The sequence below is a fragment of the Halichoeres trimaculatus genome, unplaced genomic scaffold (genome assembly GCF_033239565.1).
Source record: "Halichoeres trimaculatus isolate MK-OKI-2021-1 unplaced genomic scaffold, fHalTri1.1 fHalTri1_scaffold_2, whole genome shotgun sequence".
Classification (NCBI taxonomy): Eukaryota; Metazoa; Chordata; class Actinopteri; order Labriformes; family Labridae; genus Halichoeres; species Halichoeres trimaculatus.
In genome coordinates this window covers 29,904,384-29,921,127 of record NW_027437180.1, presented here as the reverse complement: position 1 = coordinate 29,921,127, position 16,744 = coordinate 29,904,384, and the positions used below count along the sequence as shown (strand labels likewise).

Genomic DNA, 16,744 nt, shown 5'->3' with positions numbered 1-16,744 from the left:
CTTATGTAACATTTAGTGAAAAAGTCACGGATGAACATTTGACTGATTGCAGATGTCCTTAAATTATATAACCCAGCACCTTAAAGAGAAGCTCCTCACTCTAAATGTTCAAACTACAAACAGTATTTAAAGCTAAATGACTCACACACAGACTTTGATGTGCTGTAATTACAGCATATACACAGGTTTACATATACATCCACCAATCTGTGTGTATTTGTTTGTGTGATTAATGTTACCTGGTCGAGGCACTGGTTGCGTAAATAGCGCATGGCCTGCTGGATTCCCTGGGGGAGGGGCTGGCCTGTTCGCTGGACAATGACTTGCAGTGGCACACCGAATACATTCCTGTCTTTGTAGTCCCGCACCTTGATGCGCTTCATAAACTTTGGCACAGCCCTGGAACATACAAAGAGATAAACCATCAGTTCAGGATTCATTTTGACTTGAATTGATATTGAAGTAGTACACTGCAAAAAACTGAAATCTTATCAAGTGTTTTTGTCTTTTTTTAAGTAAAAATTGTCTTATTATACTCGATATGAGCCACTTTTGGCTTATCAATCCAGAAAAATGTCTTGTTTCAAGTTATCAGAGTACAAAAATGAGGTTTGAATCGCTTGTAACCAGTAAAAAAATCTACCAATGGAGCAAGAAAAAATTGCTTGAAAATTTCCTTGAGACTAGAACAATGTCTTAATACAAGAACCTTTCTCTTGTTCCATTGGCAGATTTTTTTTTACTGGTTACGAGCAATTCAGACCTCATTTTTGTCCTTAAATAACTTTAAACAAGACATTTTTCTGGATTGGTCATGTGAATTTGGCTCATATTGAGTCTAAAAAGGAAATTTCTACTTAATATATAAGACCAAAACACTTGCTAAGATTTCAGTTTTTGCAGTGTATTTAAGTTGTAAAAAAAATATTAAAAAGACTTAAAAATCACAAGTCAAATCTTGTCGTTATTCTCACAAAGTGATGCCCCTTCTTTCAGAAGAGATGCTGAACAAGTTTCAAATAGTCATCAAGTCTGGCAGATGAATTTGACTAACAACAGAATTAGATGGGCCACTAAAACGGCGCACATGTGTGTGTGTGAGTTTTAGTGTGTCAGGAGGAAACCCTGCCTCTGCAGAAGCCTGTCTCCAGGTTTATGAGGGGGAGGATAAACAGGGTGAGGGGAGAATGGAGAGGGGGAAGAGGATATATGCTGGGGTGTCAAAAGGGGAGGAGCCTGCTACTTGATGCATCTGTGCAAAGTGTGTTTTACAATGTCTTTCCCTGTGTATGTGTGTGTGTACACCAAGGCTATAACCGCAACCTCAGAGTTAAAACATGCAACTCTGACCATTTCACAAGAATGCACCCGCAGATTTATGGCCGAGCATCTCTCCTCATGGGTGTGAGTGTGTTTAGCGGAGAGACGCTATGCGTGACTCAGGACAAACTGCTCTTTGTGAGAACAAGCGTTCACAAGACTGAGCGCTTCTCAGAACCACACTTTGGAAAACAAAATCGAAAAGAAGCGAATTATGATCCCAGGACGGAATTCTGAATATGTGTGGGCCTCCAGCAGCCAACAAGTGGCCTCTGTCTTTCAGTGAGCGCCAGCCTGTCATAAGACAAGCCGGGGGCTTTCTAGTCCTGTGTGAGTGAGGGGGATATATACTGTTTTTTTGTTGGAATTGAAAAGCAGTGTCAAAGTAACAAACATGATATTAATGAGTTTTAGCCCTTTTTCCAGAAATGATTTTTTTCTGATTAGATTTAAGTCTTGCTATTTCCACTCTTACACTGCAACTCTTTGATGTTAAAGTTTCCAAAATAATAAAATATTACCTTGTAACCTAATAGTAGTTTTTAGAATGAAAAGACAAAATACAGAAAAAATTGGAAAGAAACTAAAAACATCTTTGAAGCAGAGATGGGAATCTGAGTATTAAGTGATGTCAGACCAATAGCTGAGAGCTGTTAGCGGGTGTAGTGGTGGAGGGATAATTGTTGGGGACCGATCTGTCAAGCCTGCAGCTCTGGTAACACCATGCGTGTGAACTGCCATGATTGCCCCGTTGAGAAAAAGACAATGTTCACCCCTTCCCAGCAATTATGGGCCTGGGAAAAGAATGTGTAACCTAACCTCAGTGGACAGCCGTCACCACGCTACACAACAACCTGCAGACAGAGGGCACTGGGAGAAAGGCTGAGATGGGAAGGGTAGAAATCGAACGGATGGAAAGCATCTCGCATAATCATATACAAAATAGCTGTCCTCAGTTCTCTGTCCACTCACCAGCTGAAGCCGTGTTTGTTTGTTGGGGTGTGTTTCTCCAGGAGAGCAGTAAGCTGCAGCAGGGAAAGCTTCTGCAGCAGATTCATCTGTAGCACAGACTGGCAGCTAATCTGGAGCTGGGCCGAGGCCAAGCTGGGCCGGTGGGAGTTCTGGAAGCTTGGCCAGCGAAGTTTCTGTGGTCTAGATGTGAGAGGGTAAGAAAAGGGAAGAGCACAAATTGAGATGTGAAAAGAAAAACTTCTTTAAGTCCTCATATAGGCTTCACGCTTTAAGTGCACTAAACTCGATATTTGCAGGGAATGTCACTCGCAGAGACAATTTGATTTGTGAGGGATTAGAGGGATTTATGTACACATCAATCAAGACACTAGCTAAGAGACTAAAGAACCCCACGCCCCTGAATGTAACTCTGCCTGTGGATTCCTGAAGGAGCAGCAGCAGTCACTATGGGGACCAAGCAGCATTCCTGTGTATTCAGCAGCATTACGTAAGGAGAGCAGTCTAAGCGTGTCCCCATGTTTATCCTCAGCTGTCACTTTCTATGGAAAACACTTTTTCTGTTGGTGCCTCAAGTGTTTGTCTTTCTATTGTGTTGTTATGTCATGTTTGGTTTAACACGACAAAACAGCAAAGCAGGGGTCAGTTTGTAAGCAGGGGCTTGGGTTGACAAAATTGGTGTACTTGCCCTTTAAATTAAAAAAAAAAAACCTATTTAAAGGACACACTTTAGATATTTGGACTGACCTGCTGGTTCTGGTCAGAGAAGCCCCGACACCGGAGTCCCTCCTCTCTCTCATCCCCTCCTCTCCCTCCCCCAATGGGTTCCCTGTGCTGTCCTGGTCGCTTCCATTCTCCGTCTCCTCCAGACGGTTCTGCAGAGGGGACGACGGGCATGGAGATGCAGAGTCCAGCGCCGAATCTGAGTCCCCTTCTTCTTCTTCATCTTCCTCCTCTTCCTCCTCCTCCCTGGCCACAGCATCTGACCAGGCGTCAACATACCGCTGCAGGCCGCTGACACGCTGTATGACTTCCTCCAGTTTACGCTCATCCCTCTCCTCCTCCTCTTCGTCTCTCTCAATGTTTGGGACGTTGTCATAAAAACTGAGTCGGCTGTCGACAGAGCCTGAGGACACGCGGCGCTGGCGTCTGCTTTGCCGGCCCCTGAGGATAACAGAGTTTCCGTTATCATTCCCGTTGTTGTTGCGTGAGCTTCCATCCTGAAGAGCTTTCGGGAAGGTTCCTGGCTTGTGACCCTCTGGTAAATAGAAGAAGATCATCCCCTCCTCTTCCTCTTCTTCTGCTTGTCTGCTGTCGCCTTGAACATTGCAGTTGTTTCTACGGTTCTGCTCATTAACCGTCATCCCGTTGCTTGATTGGCAGGGGATGGGTGGGGCAGACTTGGGTGGCGGTGTGGGCTGACGATCTGAAGCTTGCTGGAGGATGCTGAACGGGTCAAAACCCTCTAAATACATCCCTCCTCTCTTACTCGAACCAGCTGCTGTGCTGTGGCTGCGAGCACGGGTCACTGGACTAGGCGTGCTGACTGCACTCCCACTGCTGGCTTCAGACTGGCTGCTCCCAGTACTCCCAGTGCTGCCGTTACTGGTCTGGGTGGAGTAGGAAACAGAGCGGTTCCGGTTAAGTGTCATAGTTTGAGTGGGATTGCGGTGGTGATTGAGGTTCTGGTTCAGGTTCATGCTGGAGATGTCCACACAGTTCAGCCTCCGCAGCTTGTCGTCATCCAAACCCTCTTTGATGACGGGGCCGCTGATTTCTATCTTCCCTCCACCTGTGCTGCTCTTCTTCTTCCTCTTTGATGTGGTGCCGCTGCGCAGACGCAGACTCTCCATCCTCTTCAGAAAGCTTTTAGCTCTTGAGCGTGTGCTTTTTCCGCTGCCACCTCCTCGGTCTAAACTTCCTCCTAATCCTCCCATCCCAGCTTTCACATCGAAGGTGAAATGTCCAAGTGTCTCAAGGGGTGATGGAGGCATCCCATCAGACAGAGAGTCCTCATTGGCGCACCCTGACCCGCCTGTGCCAGACGATGAACACATGCTAGCTACAGAGCTAGCACGAGTAGCACCGACAGGCACAGCTTCACTTGTCAAGGAGGCTCCATGGCTCTTCTCCTCTCCTCGTCCTCCACTCCCACTGCTGTGGATGGAGCCAACTTCAGGCTGCTCACTGAGGTCTGTCAGCACGCTCTCTGAGCTGTTGCCTTCACGCAGGGCAATCTTTCCCTTCTGGGCTCCTTGGTCCTTGGAGAAAGTGGACTGTGCAGAGTCTGTAGACAGGGAGGAAAAAACCTCCAGCTCGTCCATACGGGACCAGCGCTTGCTGTCCCTTTGGAAGGTCCAGCGGCCACTGATGGCGCACGGCTCGTCTTCATCTGAGTCCTCGCTCTGGATATGAGAGAGGGAGGGGACAGAGGATGGGGAGAAAGAAGAGATGGAAAAAGAGAGGAAAAGTTAGGACATTATAGGCTGCTATGTTTCCCCTTTTGTCTCCAACATTCCTCTTCACCTTATTCCAGGAAACTTTCTGCTGAAATTATTTTTATAACTGTTGAACTTTTTCACATTTGCGCCAGTCTCAATTTAGTCGTCATGGTGGTTAGTTTCATGATGTAAAGAAATTCTTTTGCATAACACCTCTAAAACTTGAAGCAAATGTGATGACTAAAGAGATACACATAAAGCACAAGCATCCTCACAACATGCACACACCTCCCCCAGTTTGGTTAATCTGTCTCAGAGCCTGGAGGGAGTTCAGGAAATTCCATTATGACCCCCATAGCTCCCAATGCAGCCAGCCAGACTGGGGTCACTCCCCCCTACTGTCTTTATCCCCTCTGTCTGTACATATGTGTACCCAGTGAGAGTGCAACAACACTGAGACAACACTGCAGCTGTCCATCATTTTCATTATGAAAGAAGAAATGTAATGTCCCATGAACACACAGAGTTTATCACAAAACAAACAAGTGTCAAAGCTTCTTATGAGTAATCTGCAATGTCTATAATCTGAGTTTACCAAAGCACAAGCATTCTGCTAAAGTTTTCAAAGTATTTTTTATAAGGAATATGATTTGAGATTTATGCAATCATTTTTTTTAGTTTGAATGAAATATTATCCAGCAAAATCTGTTTCCACCATTCGAATGCAAGTGCTTCTTTTCCACTGCTCACATGGCCCTCCACACACGTAGAGCCAATTATATATTTTGCACTGGAAACATGATGTAATGTCAGAAAGAAGAGAAAAACGTGGCTCGTCCTTACTTCATTCAGGGCTTTTATTCAAGATAATCATCTCAGATTAAAGGCAAGTTTTTTTCTAACCCATCTGGATTCAACTCAAGTTTTTCTCAATATAGTGCAGATTGTGCTTTAAGATAACAGCAGCATGCTTTTGATTGTGTACTGAGAGCTGCATGCATTTCTCAACAGTCTGCAAATATGTGATCGGGCCACATCACAAGGAATCTGCAGAATGAAAACTATTTAAAATGACAATTAGGCTGATTGGAAGAACAAACCAGAAATAACGGGGAACAGACAGATGGAGATTTAAGAGAGGAAGAATGCGAAGACATGAGGAGATCAATGCATTCCTGAGCTGTCTGAGAGAGGGGATGGGGGTGTCATCCCACAAACATGGCAAATAACCTCTTTGACTTGTCTCTGTTGACTCCTGAAATGAAAGATCCTGAAAAGAGGGTCACACTAATGAATATCACCACACACAGAACAAGGGTGTTACTATGTGGCTCTTAAAGCTATTAGTGAAACTAGGTTGATTTGGACCTTCTGGTATACTTGAAACACACATTTAGAAGAAGATTGGTTCCTTATAGGTGTTGATAGTTTGCGTAGACTTTTCTTGAAAGTCACACTAAGAAAAGTTTCACCAAACTAATTCTTCATGTTAGGTAAGAAAGAAGTATGAGGAAGTACTTGAGGGAGACTTGAAGCCAGCCTTGAGTAGGGGGAGGTCCTGTTCAATGCAACCCCTTCATTTAGACATTAAAGCTACCCTCCCTCCCCCAAGGGTGCTTATAGCCCACTTGATTTAGAAATAAACCTAACAGGTGCTCTCTCATTAAACAAGACGAGAAAAAACACAGCTTCGCCCTGTGGCCAGGAGTGAACTGAAGGCTGAGGTGAGGAAATCCAATTGTGGTTGAGGAGAGGTGCAGAGGGGCTTTTTTTAACATACAGAGAGGGGTGGATTAAATGTGTGTGTGCATTTGTGTGTGTGTGTTTATACTTACTCTTTTTCTTTGAGGTGAGATCTCCAGTCTCATAAGAGCACACTTGTTGAGGGTGTTCAGTCTCCTACAAACACAAAGACACAAAAAGTGGTTACATTTTTTTATTACAACCTCTGTCTGTTATGAAACAATCAAGTCATTCTCATGAGCAGGAGGATACATAAGAGAAAAAAGTTTGAGACAAGAAGGAAACCAAGGATGAGAGACAGACAGAGAGTTTTGGTGCAGCCAAGCTGGCTGATGAACTGCTGAAGAATAATCCCCATCTGAGCGGTCGGAGGATGAGAGGGGACAAAAGAAGCAGCGAGCGAGGAGAATGAAATTTGCTGAAGTGGCGACAAAATTTTTTTGGAGGAGGGGGACAGAAAGCTTATCCCTGCAGCCACCTGGAGCAGGGGAGCGAGTGGGTGGTGGTGGGGAGCAGATCATGTAACAATGGAGAGATGAAGGGATGGGGACCAGGGGATAGCTGGGGTTGTGAGGGGAGGGGGGGTAAAGGCTGCCAAGAGAGGAGACATTGAGATGATGGCTTCCAGATGTGAGGGGGGACACCTGCTGAGGTTTATTACTGAGTCAGGATTTGATTAAGAAGTGGACTCCATTAAGGAGCCATTAACCTCCTCCTCAGATGCTAATCAATGTGGCACCAGAAGAACTCAGACTATTCAGTCATGATTACTGACATTTACTGTCCTTTGACTTCATAAACACAAAACAAAAGCTGAAACCTTTAGAAGACAGCTGTTAGATTACTTATACTAGTTTTGATTTTGGCCTTAAATGTTGTGGTTTTTCACTTTTATTTTTGTAAAGTATTTATGTCACTACTTTCTGAGGGTCATTTTTAACAGCAAATCCCAAAGTCCAAGATTTTTCTTCTCATTTATACAAACTTAGGTCCCTGGATCTTTTTCTTCATGTGAGGTTTGTGCAGTTTTGAAGCAAATGAGGCAAGAAAGGAAATACTGAAAGTAAAAGACGTGCGTGACATCCAGAAGAGAAACTTCAGGGTGAGATATGAGCTTGCCAGAACAACACAAAAGACTCAGATGACTGAGGTAAACACTGATAAGTTTACCTTAGAGGAAGAAAAACATAACAAGAGAGGACGGTATGGATGTAGAAAACTGCATGGGAGATGGAAAGGCACAAATATGGCTCATAGGTGCTTATCTCGTCATTCTTTCATCTCGTCGGCAACTTTCCAAAGCATGCCTCCTTTGAAGTCATGCCCTCATGCTTTCATTGAGATAGTAAAGAAGTATGAAAGGTTCAGCATGAGTCGTAATCTCACCTGCAGAGAGCTTCGATAGCGTCTCGATCCAGGAAGTCATGGTCTCTGGTGACTGAGGAGATGTCGATGGGAAACAGGGCATCTGAACGGAGAAAAAGAGAATGAGAGTTAGATCAGAGCGGGTATCCCTCTGGATCTGTCTTTGGATCCAACTACAGATATAACCCAACTGGCCTTAAAAAACACCCACCCACCCACTCGAACACCCACAAGGGCCCTTCCGTCCCAACTCTCCCCCCATACAAGGCCCGATGAAAAGCTAAAAGAGGAAGTGGCGTCTTAGCCGACCAAACAAACACAGCTGCAGCTTTCAGAGCGGGCAGGCAGGGGGGATGTGGAGCACAGGGGGAGAGAACAGGGGATTGATTGAAGAATGACAATAGGTACTCCAATGCTGCTCAGAGGTCCCACTTCCTCGTCCGCTTCTCGGTCTTTCACTTATTAAGAGGATTCAGAACAGCACAAAAAGAAAGTGTGTCTCTTTTAATCATATTGAAACACAAGACTTCTGTGTGGACGGGTTTTAAGATGTTTCTGGAATGTGTCGACCCAACCCAAAATGGGAATCTTAGCAGCATCTAAATCCTCGGGGGCAACAGTGATAAGAAAACGCTATTCAGGGGAGCCCAGCAGTTTTAGCCTACTGTACTGAAACAGGCCTATCAGCAGGCTTATCTTTAGTGGGGCAATAGCCATGACAGCTCGGACAATAGAGATTGTCCCGTGGATCTAAGGGAGGAAAAACACATCTTACACTGGCTCAAACTCCTGCTCTCTCTGTGAGTGACAAACCAGCCATGTGTACAATGACTGATTGAAGTTTTTGCATCATCACCTGTGCACAAACACAAAGAGCTTTCCTTTTAAATAGGAAACCTTAATGCTTAAGTGGAAACGAGCAAAGAGCTGTTGACAATGACTGCTTGGTCGTGCTGTCATTGCCCTCAGGTTGCATAACAGCGGCTCGTATGGTCATGGCATGCTGTAGTATAGCTGGAAGAGGTGATATGGAGTGTGAAGAATGCATGATGTGTTCCTGTGGGTGTTTATTTGAAACTCAAGAGTCTGCAAAGCATTCTTTCTGGACCATTTGGCAGTGTATGAGTAACTTTGGAGAGTATGGAAAACATATTTAGTGTTATATTAACAAAGCAAAAAAGACCTTTGAGACTAAGGACTAACTCCACCAATTACATCACAGCCAATGTAAGGAAAAAGGTGCAGTGCATTAAAGTCAGAGCAGCTCAGTGTAGCAAAAACAGCTCAGGAATGTGGCTCCGTTGGTGGTGTGTTTGAATAAAAAGCAGGTGTTGGTGCTTTGAGTAGATTACAAAAGACAGGATGGTTTTCTAATTAAGATAGCTAAGAATATGGCAACGTTGGGATGCATTTTCCACTTTTTTTCTTATTTTCCATTTATTTTTTAGCCACCCTGGAGCCTTTTTAGTCATGTCAGAACAAACAACCTGACATTTTTTGGCTCATCTAAATAATATCATGATCAGTATTCATCCTGTCTAAATGCTACTGAGGCAAGTTTTGGGCCTTACCTTCATAAAGCTGTGCATACTGTGGGAACCCTGCAGCTCGAAGCCAGGTACAGGCCTCTTTGGCTTCTATTTCTGCAGACAGGAAACAAGGGAAGAAAAGACGTTAGGATGGAGACATTTTGACTTGGCCAAAAAAAAGTTTACAGGTACATTTTCAAAAAACAAATTAAAGAAACCCTTACAAACAAGCATGACAAAGACTTAGATGCTCCAACATGCTCGCAGCTTATCAAATGTGAACCCCTTGACCTTTTGAGCTATCTCACACTCGGTCACTCTCCTCTCACATGCTCCTAAAGCTAGGGCTCAAAGCATCACCCGTGCAAATTGTGTTAACCCCATCACACTCCAAGTGTGTGCCACTTAAGCTCCTTATGCAGGTAAGGTGATGGTTTTTCGTTGTTCCCACAGAGATCTGTGACTGAAAATGGCAAGTATGTTTTTTTTTTCACTTTCACAAAACAACCGCAACTTGTGACGCATATTTGTTGTGTTTATTTTTCATTTTTACCTTATTGCTCTTTGGCTCTGGGAAGAAATCAAACCAATGTCAGTTACTGTACATTTGAAAAAATGCACGAGTTTTTACATTTCATATGTGCAACACAAACACAAGATGCAACATTGGTCCTTGTTGGGCTAAGCGCAGGCAGATTATTGAGCTCCACTGTGTCACAGGAGTCTTGACAATGTCTCCCAATGATCTGTGAAAGTCTTTAGTTGATGTATGCCAAATGGCTACAAACACCACAGCCTTGACTACCCCTCTTCATCACCCCCTCACCTAACAGTCTGCATCGAGAAGGCAGACGAAAATGTGTCTCCAGGCCTTCAGGAGCTTACTTTACAATGTCTGCCGCAGTGAAACACCAGCACGAAGAAATGCAGCACAACCTCGAGAGAAACTTGTAAAGCAGACTGAAGCAACAAAGGCAGGAAAAAAAACTGTTGAGGTGTGGAAGAAAAGTGAGAAGATGGAGAATGAGTCCTAAACACAAGTGCCTGATATTCATTATTCTGATCCAAACAGATGTTTGTCAAGTCTGAAATACAGAGTTTGATATTTCTATCTTTATCTCAACTACCCTTGAATGGAGACATCAAAGTAATGTCCTTTCACTTTCAGAAGGATGCTATGTTAGCTGAGCTAATAATAGTCACACCCAGTGAAGAAATACAGTGTCGTTTATTTTATCTCTGAAACACCAGCCTGGCAGTTCCACTTCACTTCAGGCCAAATTACACAAAAGGGTTGTTATTTTTGAGCTCAAGACCAGGAGCATAAAAAAACAGACGGTGCCTGGAGGAAAGAGAAGACTCCAGAGTTTGGTCGTCTGATATAATGCAGAGGTAAACATGCAATAAATGTAACACAAATAAGACTCAAGAAGAAGAAGTGAGGTGACACAAAAGAAAGGTGACCATAAAGTTTGTCCGACAGGCAGACAGGCAGGGGTCAGAGGAAGACTTCTGTTTCAAAGAGTCTGGGCTCTTCCATATACGAGCATTTACATACCAACAACAAGCCTAGACGGCAGACAAACCCACTAACAACAAGGTGTGACACGACCAAAACGGGGTCTCCTCTTTGCCACTGCAGGGGCTGGCTCTACTGGAGTAAGCACTGTGACACCAGCAGGCACCCGCGTGTCAAACGACACATTAGCAGCGATGTTCTAACCAAATCTCTGCTGACAAATGAACTCAGATTTTCTTCAGGCTGATGTGAAGGTTTTCAGACGCAGTGTGTTTGGTGGGTGTGTTCGGCTGAGTATTTTTGGAGCGTAGTGAACCCAGAGGAGCTCAGAAACCAGTGGGTAATTATACCAGCATTCTCCAAAGCAAGTGCTGCATAAGGCCAGAGATTTGTGTAGCTGTGTGTGTACTCGTGTGTGTGCACAGCCCAGTCTGTGTGTGTTTGCAAAGACCAACCTCATGTTTAAAGACAAACCACTCAAAAGACAGTAAAGCTATTGAGATGCAAATGAGACATACAAACATGTGGTTAGCTTTCCACCCCCAAACCCCCAAAAAAGGCTACGGGACCCATTAAGTGCCTGTAGAGGGAAGCTACCCAGTGACACACCCCAATGGACTAGAATGTGTGTCAAATCTACTTTACAGTGACATAATGTGGACTTGGTGTGCCTCAGAAACAAAATAATGACAGTATTCACAAGCAGATGGGCTAAACTGAATAATATTTGTCACTGCTCTTCATTGTGTCGCCGTTCATTATTTTTCTATCTTTTGTTTGCCTGCAGGAAGTGGACCGGGGCATGGGGCATCTGGCACAAACAACCTAACAATAGACACACACACACACACACACACACACACACACACACACACACACACACACACACACACACACACACACACACACACACACACAGTCTTAAGCATCTGGAATTAAAAAAAGAGTTGGTTCAACAAAGCCATAAAAGAGGTTTCAAAACAAATCTCAGAAGCTCTGGTCATAAAAATGTCATCCTTCAACACCCCACCCAATCCTTTACATTACTGTTTACTTTGTTAACTTCAGGCTCACCGTTCCTTTTCTTATTTCTTCTCTTTCCTCACTGTCCAACCCAATTCCTTAGCCCCTGCCAGGGAACTACCTCACTTCCTCTTCCTGCTTCCCACACAGGAAGAAAAGCGAGCGGCGCTGTGGTGGCTGCTGACCACCCGGCTATAAGGCCCTGCCTTCATTTGTTCCTGGCCTGATAATAGGCGGAGAGGCAGCCAAGACAAACACTGGCTCCGGTGATTGTGTGCGCTAGCCAAACGTCCTCATGGTCACAGACAGCTACAAAGCCACACAGGACAAACGTATACAGTAAACACTTAGCACCTGAACATGATGGTAACGAATGTCAATCTCAGAGTTCTCTTCAAACAGAAAAGTGGATTTCACTACTTCAGTTATGACGCTGGTGTTTGGTCTTCATGTGCCAAGTTGGCTGGAGTACAACAGATTACAAGTGTGGAGGGAGTCGGGCCAGCACCACAGTTTCAAGGCCAACTACAGAACTGAAAATACTGTCCAAGCAAACTAATTATACAACAGTTAACTGAATGTTTCAATATGAGCAATGTGTTTTTTGGAACAGAACATTCACATTTGTAATGTTTTCATACAGGTTTATTATGAAGTACTAAGAAAAGAGAGGAAATGTGAAAGAGGGAGTTTTTTATGAGCTTTTATAACTTCATGCTGCAAGTTACAGCAACATACAGGATCAATACTGTGTTATCCCATTTAGACTTAAAATGAGCCACATTTACCTGACCAGTCCAGAAAAATGTTTTGTTTCGAGTTATTTAAAGACAAAAATGAGGTCTGAATTGCTAGTAACAAGTAAAAAATTTTCCAATTTTCTTGGAATTTTTTCTTGTTTCATTGGCTGATATGTTTTTTTTACTTGTTACAAGCAATTCAGACCTCATTTAGGTCTTTAAATAACTTGAAAGTTTTTTTTCTGGACTGATAAGTTGAATGTGGCTCATATCAAGAATAAGAAGATGATTTTTTTTCTTAAAATAAGACAAAAACATTTTATAGGATTTTAGTTCCTTGCAGTGTATTACCACTTGTTGTTGCCTTGTTGGCAGACAGATAGCTTCACCAGTGTATTGATGTGACCTCAGTCCAGACTAGACCTTCAGATACTGCCAAGGGAGACATGCTGGATGTCTTAAATATTCCCACCAGGCTGGACAGAGAGACAGTCGTTTTTATAGCTAAATCAATCATAGCTCTTTTAGGCACCAAATATGTTTGATCAAGACAAATCCCTTAAAATCCTTATAATGTTTGCATCAGCTCCGGTGTCTGAAGTGAAACAGCAGTAATATATTGTTTATCAGAGGGAGAGAACAGTAAGAGCTACCAACAGCAGACAACAAAAGCAGCAGAGTTGAGCTGATGCTAATATAAGTTTCATATGGATCCCAGGAGGCTTTTCTCTGGAGGTGGGCCAGAGCTGAACTGGTCGGGGTTAAGCCTCACCCTCTGGTCTGGGGTATCAACTTCTAAAATTATCCGTCATAGTCTGTGCTTTTCTTTTCCCCGCTCTTTTAGCCTAATATCCACTCCTCTCTTTCTCCATTTTCTCTCTGCTGGTCTCAACTCCACTCAGCCCTTCTCTTCTCCCCTTTCCTGTGGCAGGAAATTCTCACAATTGCAGACCAAAATTTCCCTCCCTTGCAGGAGGCAGCGGGGTCTGGCATGGCTGAGTCTGAATGCTCAGCTCCAGTGGGAGTTCGTCAGCAGCTAGCAAACAAAGGATGCTGCTCCCGACCTCAAAGGGCTCAGCTTCATACGCAGTAAACTGGAGGCTGGGAGTCAGAATACAGTTATCACCTCGGCTGGGGCTTTGAAGTCAGCAGATAGAGGAGACTGCTCGACCAACAAATGGAGAGAGTTTAGGTGGCTTATCTGGAGTGAGACAATCATCGCTGGGTCTCAGAGTGCTGACTGTAAAACAACACTCAATGCAAGCAGGGGGCTCTTATCAACTTCAGGTGGTAGTGGGTTTTTCTGAAGGAGTCGCAAAGTAGGTCTAGACAGGTGAGGTGATAAGTCAGGCTAGACTTAGTGGCTCATCAATAATTTAAATCAAGGACACCTAAGTCTGGCTGCTGCCTTTCCATCCAATACAAGGACTCTTAATGTGTCCGTAATCTTAAAAAAAAAAACATCTTTCTGTTTGAGATTGTTAAGGAATGATCACAATGTCTCTAACAGCTGGAACCACCATGATGGCACTAGAACAACTGGGGACCCCAGCCTCAGCTACGTGACTGATTTGAAACCCTTCCACCACTCTCCTGGAATGCAAAGACGGGTGATAACAGATTTTCCTCCTGATGGGGATAGGGTTTTCTGATTCCACGGCTGAGACAGCTGGTGCTCCCTGAGAGGGTCTGGCTGTTAGCAAAGTGAGACGATGCCAGGAATATCACCATCTGGCCAGTCTCAAACTATGCCCCGTTTTCACACACACATACACACACACAAGAAATAATAATGAGGTTACCATGGTTCGTTCCAGTTATCTACCACCAGTCTGGACAAGCACGAATGCACGGACATTTAAGCATTCGAACACACAGCTGGTCTGCATGGATCATTGCAGGGCTAACCCTAAAGGCCCCTGTTGCGCTCACTGACGAAAGATTTATGATCATACAGAGGGTCCCAGGCGTGGATCAGGTGACCTGGCATGCTTGAACCCACTGATAAGCTTTCCACCGACAGATGACAGCTTACATGTCTGGGTCCTCCTTTGAAAGCTATCCATTCAGATCTCACAACAGCTTAGGTACCTTCAGCAGAGGGAAGGTAAAGCTGAGGAAGAACATATGTGTCTCCTCACAGGATGGGGAATAACAGAGTGCCAACTGGATGTAAATCTTTCAGATAAGACCTCTGCTCATTTCCTGTTTCACAAAGAGTGCAGATGAAGTGCATTTCCTTCATTTGCTCTTCTTTCAACACAACTAGATGAACGATGTGCCCAGATTTAAACCTTATAGTGGAGCCCCTGAGTTAAGGGAGATATTTAACGGGGGAAAATGATGGTCTCAAACTTTAAGTGTGTGAGATCTATGTAAGGCCACTCATTCAAGGTGTAAAATAGAGGGTTTATGCTTGCGTGTGTCTCTGAGCACGTCCCTGGTGGTTATATTGCTCAATTGAACCTCATGGTGCTCATATCTGTTCCAGACCTGAGGTAGCTGATAAGAAGCCATGTGTTAGAACAGGCAGTTAAAAGTTAAGACAAAGGGCCAAAGCCCACAAATCAAGTGAAGCCTGGACTGAAAACGACATTTTACACAGCCACAACACATCCACTCAGCCTCCCCCCGGTTAGCAAAAGGTTGACAGGCAGGCAGGCAAAAGGCACAGGCAGTTGAACAAACTGGAGGCACTGTAAAGGCTGAGACGTCGCGGACTGGTTCCCTCACATAATCCCAAAAGACACTAAATACGATTTAGCCTGAACATTCCAGTTCACGACCTTGTTTCCACAACACGGATCAACGTAGGATCCAATTAAAACCACTGGGTGTGTGCTGTAGTCCGCGTAAAAAGGTGGGATTTGAATCGGAGATACGTCTACAGTCTATGAAGCATGGGAAACGGCTTTGAGATAGTTTGAAAACGCGTAAAGAAGTATAACCAGCAAAACTCCACCGAGATGTGAGCGCAGTGGAGACGCGGAGTTATGCGCAAAGCGGGGAGATTTCTTATCTGACAGCCTGGAGCGGTGCGCCTTAAAGACGACTGAAAAAAAGACTTTTCATTGGAGTAAAGGGTCAAGCGAAACATTTAGGTCTTCAATATAACTTCTACTTCAAAATAAAGAAAATTGGGTGTTCAAATTACTCCTACGCGTAAGTTTTGTGAATCCTACACAAACAGGAAACAGCTCCACAGTATGAGCACTTTTTCATCTTAAATTATGGAGCAAAAAACACATTCCCCTTAAAACATTTCAAGTAGCAACTGCTGAATACACTCACGTGTCAATATCATTATTTTGTATCTTGCTCGCGACCACCCTCAGCAGAAATCCGACCTCCCGGTTACTGTCCAGTCCAGATCTACTCCACTGTTAAGGCGAAGCCCGCATGATAAATCCAGGGGAGAGAAAACTCAGAACCACAGAGTCGTTTGCAAAAATCTTCTGAGCGTTGCGCGAGTCAATAAATCCATGGTTATGATCTGATTTGGCACCGATAAACTCAACTCCACGATGTTGAAAACCTCTTCAGACCGTGAGTCTCTGAATGAAGCGGTCCCCGGTGTGAATGTGAATGGGAGAGTAGTGTGATTCAAGCTTTAGGAATGGACAACTCCGCCGTGACTCCACCCCCACCCAATCCGCTGCTCCCTACCTGATAAGGATATACAGAGCCACTTGGGGCAACCTCAGTGCCTCACGACGTGCACAGACGAGGTTTGCTACCAGGGTTTAAAGTGTTTTATTCAAAAATAAAGCACTTTAATGAGTTTTTGGTGAACGCATTTGCTTGCAACTTTAATCGAACTCGCAATACTATTTGTTTCTTCTGTTTAATTGATAAACGTGTCTTTGGAAAATATGCTTATGACATATTTTAACGTCATAAAGTCTAAAGTGATTAATTGTGCTCCGCGGGATTCCCCTTTAATTCATTTCAGTCCGTCCACCTCCCCTAATAGGCAGCAAATGACTCGAAGGTTGGTGCCCAGTTTGCATAAGATTAGAAAATACTAAAGACGACTGAGAGACGCTCTTTTGTGACACCAGATTAGTCTGAAAAGCGCAAGTGGTTCAGTGAAAA

At 44.1% G+C, this 16,744-nt stretch overlaps 1 protein-coding gene across 4 annotated transcripts in view; it reads right to left on the bottom strand.

Moving 5' to 3' along the window:
- dlc1 (DLC1 Rho GTPase activating protein) overlaps window positions 1-16,744 on the bottom strand; it is a 90,082-nt gene that overhangs the window by 5,707 nt on the left and 67,631 nt on the right. For 3 of the 4 annotated variants that reach the window (XM_074685685.1, XM_074685679.1, XM_074685694.1), the window contains 6 exons: window positions 9,410-9,481; window positions 7,860-7,941; window positions 6,566-6,629; window positions 3,037-4,694; window positions 2,293-2,472; window positions 240-399 (listed from right to left, as the gene is read on the bottom strand). In XM_074685685.1, coding sequence (XP_074541786.1) covers window positions 240-399; window positions 2,293-2,472; window positions 3,037-4,694; window positions 6,566-6,629; window positions 7,860-7,941; window positions 9,410-9,481 — 2,216 coding nt within the window. Of the gene's footprint in view, window positions 1-239; window positions 400-2,292; window positions 2,473-3,036; window positions 4,695-6,565; window positions 6,630-7,859; window positions 7,942-9,409; window positions 9,482-15,940; window positions 16,243-16,744 lie in introns of those variants that run through there. The other variant, XM_074685704.1, reaches the window with a different exon arrangement.